The sequence below is a fragment of the Falco naumanni genome, chromosome 8, assembly GCF_017639655.2.
Source record: "Falco naumanni isolate bFalNau1 chromosome 8, bFalNau1.pat, whole genome shotgun sequence".
Taxonomy (NCBI): domain Eukaryota; kingdom Metazoa; phylum Chordata; class Aves; order Falconiformes; family Falconidae; genus Falco; species Falco naumanni.
This window is the reverse complement of record NC_054061.1, coordinates 41,542,148-41,548,147: the sequence shown is the minus strand read 5'-3', so window position 1 is coordinate 41,548,147 and position 6,000 is coordinate 41,542,148. Positions and strand designations below refer to the sequence as shown.

The 6,000-nt window shown below is 45.4% G+C and overlaps 1 protein-coding gene across 1 annotated transcript in view; it reads left to right on the top strand.

Annotated features, from left to right (window-relative positions):
* Positions 1 to 1,375: 1,375 nt before the first annotated feature.
* Positions 1,376 to 6,000, top strand: part of KCNH7 (potassium voltage-gated channel subfamily H member 7) — a 233,128-nt gene continuing 228,503 nt past the window's right edge. The window contains exons 1-2 of the mRNA XM_040604789.1: positions 1,376 to 2,229; positions 4,263 to 4,493. Coding sequence (XP_040460723.1) covers positions 2,154 to 2,229; positions 4,263 to 4,493 — 307 coding nt within the window. The 5' untranslated portion in view covers positions 1,376 to 2,153. The remainder of the gene's footprint in view (positions 2,230 to 4,262; positions 4,494 to 6,000) is intronic.

Sequence of the window (6,000 nt, the reverse complement as noted above, 5' to 3'; positions counted from 1 at the left end):
GAAAAGTTCAACCTGCAGCCTTACCCACTGTCCAAACCACATGGAAAGTGGGTAAAAATATTGCAAGAGTTTTATTCTCTAGTATTAATTGAAGTAAAAAATATGTTATACTTCTCCAAATATTGTGATTGCAAAGAATATATGGCTGTTATTTTTTTGATTCATGCCTCTCAGTATAGATATTGAAACATTTGCTTCTGTAAATAAGCAACACTCGCTTCCTAAGATTGATTATGTACTATTATACATCACTTAATGTAGCTGAGGCTTCATAATTAGTATACAGTCAATTACCATGCAGCCTCCTAAATACAATTTATGCATATATATATAAATGAAATTTTCAGACATCGTTTAAAGCGGTGTCAAACCAGAACAATTCCACTGAGATCAAATGAAATTAGGCCAGAAACGTAGCCACACAGCCCACGGAGCATGTCCCCCCTTGATAAACACAGAGGATGACGCACAGTAACAGGGAAACAAAGGCCACACCTGAGAAAAGCCCACGGGAACAAGGGAACACCTGTTTGTGGTGCGGAAGAACAGGTGGGAGGCGGTGGTGTGCCGGCTCAATATCCTGCGTTTGCGATTACAAAGAACGGTGAGCAGGTGCTCCTCTCTTTTTTTTTTCCCCTGTGAGTTTATTAAGAAGCTGCTGCTGCTTCGCGCTCCCCTGGAGACGCCTTTCCCGCACCGCATGGCTGCCCCTGGCTCCCTCCCCGTGTCACCCCCCGAGGTCCCCCGGCTGTCGCCGCGCCCGCTCTGCGCGCTGGGTGCTGCGGGAAGCCTTAATTACAGCGGGCCAACAACGCCCGCTCCCCCGGGAGCTCTCCCGGCCGCTCCTGCGGGTGGCAGAAGCGGAGTGGGGCGGGGGCGGCGGGCGGGCGCTCCCCCGGCCCGACCGCGGGCGGCGGCGCCTCCGTGCGCGCCGGCGGGGCGGCTTCAGCACCGCGGCCAGCTCCGAGCGGGCGGCCCCGGCCCCGAGCGGCGGGGCGGAGCCGGCCCGGGGACGCGGCTCCCGCGGCGGGGCGGCCTCGGTGCCCGCCGGTGTCCCCCCCCGGCCGGGCGAGGGCGGCCTCTGCCCGCTGCCGCTCGCATCCCCTCGCCCCCTCCCGGCCCCCGGGCGGAGGCTCGCACCTGCTCGGCACCCGGGGAGCAGCGCCCGGCACCGGGGGGAACCCCCTTCCCCGGCGGGAGGGGTGCGTGGGGCGGGGGAAGTCCTCGCAGGGCCACGCTGCGGGAGGAGGGGGCGATCCCTTCCGTCGGGGCGGGGAAGGATGCCGAGGGCTCCGGTGGTCCCTTCCCCGCCCATCGCTCAAAATCGCCCCCGCTCGCGCCTCCCCCCGCCGGACGGGGCGTGTACAAAACTGCCTCCCTCCCCCGGCCTCGCAGCGCTGGGGCTCCCCGGCGGGCCGCGCTCGGGGGCCGCGCAAGGGCCGGCGGTGCCGGGAGGACGGAGGAGCGGGGACGGCCGGAGGTGGCGGGGCCCCCCCGCCGCCAGCGCCCTGGCTGCCCGCTGCCCCCCTGTAGCCGCAGCGCGGGGGATGTGGCACGTCGCGGTGCCGCCGGGGTGTAGCTCGTTCCTGATGCCGCTGCTTGTCGCCGAGTTTTGAAGAGATTTATTGGCTGGCTCCTGCTAAGCCACGCTTGAGTAATCCGAGCTGCCGCGCGCCGTGGTGAAGCCCGGAGGGGGGAACGTCACTCCCTCTGGCAGCGGAGCAACATTAGTCTTCCAGCCCTCTAACCATCACTACAGCGTCGGAAACTGCCGGGTCACAGCCATTTGCTTTGGAAAATTGGCGATGTTTGGTGGTAGAGATCGATTACCCTTGTAATCTTCCCCCCACCACCTCCTCCTGCTTACCCCACCCCTACCCACCCCAGACAATAGCATCCGACCTCCTCCAGGAAAAAAAAAATAGAAAAGAAAGCAAGGAAAGAAAGAAAGAAAAAGAAAGAAACTGGGGGATGGATCTGACTCCGCTAGGAAAAGCGTGTGTCTAGAAGTGGTGCTAATGGGAAGAGATTTCCGAGCTCCAGAGGACGATGATTTGTCACAAAGGGTAGCGGGCTCGGTGCTTTGGGCTGGAGCCGTGTAGGAGATCCTTGGAGAAGTCATTGTGCACAGCAAACCGAAGACCTGTACAAACATGCCTGTTCGCAGAGGTCATGTGGCACCACAAAATACATTTTTGGGTACAATCATACGAAAATTTGAAGGGCAAAGTAAGTTCTCTCTTTCTCTCTATTTTGCTACAGTAGTTTGATTCTGCTTGTGACTAAATGGACAGCAGCTCCAGACTATTTTAAGTTTGTAGCTTGGAAAGAAAACCCCAGAGGTAAGGAGGGGATCCCTGGCAGGAGTAACATTGGGTTTCATCTAGAATACAGATTACCGACTTGAATTGTTGGGGTTTTTTTCCCCCCACTATTTCAAGAGATAGTTTTTATCTTTGACTGTATCCGTGTTGTATAGCTATAGAAGTTATATCTCTTACCTTCTGAATTGGTGAGATGGCAGTGTGCGATCTTGCTGCCTGTGCATGTCTAAAAAATAAGCTAGATTTATTATTATTATTACTGTTACAATTGTTACTGTTATTATTAATTATAATTGTCTTTTCAAAATAAAGCAGAACTGTTCAGAGGAAACAGATTTAGAGGCAACAGATAATATGCAGAGGAGTTATTAAAGGGAAAATACTCTCTTACCTTGTTGTCATGACTGCATTTTAACATAGCTGTCAAATATTTCTGCTATGTTTGTGAAAGCCTAAAATATCTATCAAACCGGTGCAAATGCATCCTCAGGGAGAGTCTGTGAGATCTTTTCCAATGCAGCAGTTTACTACCTGTCGAGGAGGCTGAAGCTGAAGTGTTTTTCTGGCCGGAACACAGGTTTGCTGTTAACACTAAGAAGGAACACTTGATGCTTAAAATGAATTTCATTTAGAAACAGTAGTTTTGATATATGTACATTTATTTAAATATTTAGCATAGTTTTAGTATCAGTTGGGTGCAAACGCTTACAGCTAATTCCCTTTGATATACTTCCTTGCACTTAAGCCCATGTTTAATATTTATAATATTTGAGGGGGGAAAAATAAAGACGGTATTTGTAGTCCTAATTTATCTAAATGCTGAGTCAGTGTTGCTACTCCAGTAAAGTTTTTGTGCAGTAAAGTGTATATATTTTGAAGAGGATAAAGCAGTATCTACTAAATAAGCAAGCAATAGTTAAAGTTCAGCATGATTGAAAGACAGTAGAAAAAGCAAGAATGAGATCTATATTTTTCTCTCCAAATATTTCACTGTGTTCAAAGACAGGGTATATTTAAAATTTTTAAGACTTGTACTGCAAACTTGGTGTCACGTAAAAAGTCTTTTATAAAGTAAGGGACATCCTAGTGTGATTAAGTAAGCAGAAATTCATGTTATTAACAGTAAATGTATCAAAGCTGCACATTTATAATTACAATACCAATAGTTTGTTATAGTGATAAACAGAAATAAATGAAGTAACAGTTGAAAACTTTTGAACCTTTCTGGCAGGTGAGCATTTGGGAAAGGATGATGGGACTGAAGCGCAGAATGTCAGTGCACTGCACAAAATGCTTTCATCATAGTCTTTAGTTTTCATGTACCTTTATGGTCCTTTTTTTTTTTTTTTCTTTTTCCCCTAAGGAATATTTTCCTTTATAAAAGTAACTTTTAAAACAATCACAGAGGGGAAAAAAATTATCATGTTCTATGTTCTTTTCTAGATACTGTTGTTGAAATACTGACTATAAACTTGCTGTCATTCACCTCAATGAAAATCCCTACAGATAGACTGGGCTGGTTGGACCGTATCCCAGGATGCTGTTCACTTGTGTAGAGCCCCCAGTTTCCCCCCAAAACAAGCTACTAACTTTTCAAGGACTTCCCTGGAGTTGCGGCTGATGGGTTGGCACTCATCACCTGGGCTCCAGTGAAGCTAAAAAAGACAAAATTTTGAAGTCAAAAGGAGTTTTGCAGAAGACTTGCATAATCTGGGGGTTTTTATCCTTAAAACAAGTATCATAATCTTTAATGTATTCTAAATTGATTGAAGTTTCTTTAAAAGCTATGAATCAAATTAGCTGCATTAAATGACTGAAAAATCTCTGCATTTCAGGCATCCCAGTGAAAAGAAGGGCTGTTTAGCATCCATCCATGCAATCGTCACTTTATGAAATGTTGAAAGAGTACTAAAAAATGCATCACTTTCTTTATTGCAGATAAAAAATTCATCATTGCTAATGCTAGAGTGCAGAATTGTGCTATCATCTACTGCAATGATGGGTTCTGTGAGATGACTGGGTTCTCCAGGCCAGATGTCATGCAGAAACCTTGCACCTGTGACTTTCTTCATGGGCCAGAGACCAAAAGACATCATATTGCCCAAATAGCTCAAGCGCTGCTGGGATCAGAGGAGAGGAAAGTTGAAGTCACCTATTATCACAAAGACGGTAAAGTCTGGTTTTATTTTGAAGACTTTTTGTTTGTCTGGTTATCAGTTGATTGGTAAAGGAAGTGTGTAGCATCTGCTTGGCCAGACCCTTTGCTGGAGTAATATTGTAATTTTACTGAAGTCCAGTGAAGTACACTTATGTATACCAGTAGGGGAATCTGCTCTGAAAGTAGTGGGTGTATAGAGTATATCACTGTATGCTGACTCTAACAGCTGAATGAAGCTAGCACTGTTTGCAACTGTTGGAACAAAAGTTCCCATCTCAGCTGGTTCAATCTCCTAAAGTAAACACTCCTACAACAATGAACAGATAACACAAGCACAGGGGGGTCATCCTGTGAATGTGATTTTTTTTTAACTGTTTCATCTCACAGGACATAGGAATGGTGTATCATTTTCAGGGGCTTAACTCTGCCTGCCTCACACAATTGGAACCATGCCTTGACTTAAATACAGTATTTTCCTGGAAAAAGTACAACAAAATTAAATGTAGCAAAAATTGGCCTGTCACGAAGAAAGCATTAGCTTGTAAAGAAAGGGAGGAGTCTTTTTCAGAGATGAGGTATTGTGAAGTTGGAGCACCTGCAACTGAGCCACAGAAGTTGTTTTAGAATTATGATGTCAGAGTAAAAATTTTGGCATGGCAAAGCTATGAAGAGTTTCCCTGTTATTCGCTGAAAACTCAATATATGAAGAACGGCTAAATCTGCTATGCTGATGCATTTTTCCTGTTCAGAGCATAAAATGAATAAATGACTGTATTTGCAGATTAAAAAATGCATACCAAGAAAACTAAATATGATACATTCTAGCAAAAAACCCAAATATGATACATTATAGTTATATGTAGAGATATGGGTTTGTGGTTTTATTTTTTAATTACCCAGGGTTATTTACAGAAACATCTGTCTTTCAGACAAATCCAAGTAATGGGTAAGTGTGGTGTACCTTATTCTCTCTCTTGCTGTGTAGACTCTTGGGAGAAGGAAAAGGAAATTCGTATTCAAATGCTGAGCTTAAATTAGTTCTGGAAGTGCCAGTGCGGTGTTTGCATCAATTTTAGAATCACATGCAATGGATGCTCTTGAATTTTAAAGTCACAGAGTTAAATCCTGTTCTCAATAATTCTGTTGTTATCTCAGGGAGACTTAAGTAATATTATTTTTAGCTGAGGCTGGTATAATTCAGATAGGACTCGGGCCAACCATTCTACCCACGCTACCAATATTTAAGCATGTTCTTAGCACATTCTCAGTAGAGTTCTTTATTTTTAGATCTGGTTCAGTGGTCTGGAGCAGGTTTTGGTCAAGATTGTTGTTGTAGCTGTGCCTCAAACATAGATTTCTCAGAATACCTGACACCGTGTGTCTTTTGCACATCTAGCCTGTGTTTGGCGTGTGTTAAAAATAATATTGCAAAAGGAGAATGTCATTGCTAACTTTCACAGCCATCAGCCTGGAGCACTGTTTTGAGATCTGGGTTTTTAAAAGTGTTTCAGTCTCCCG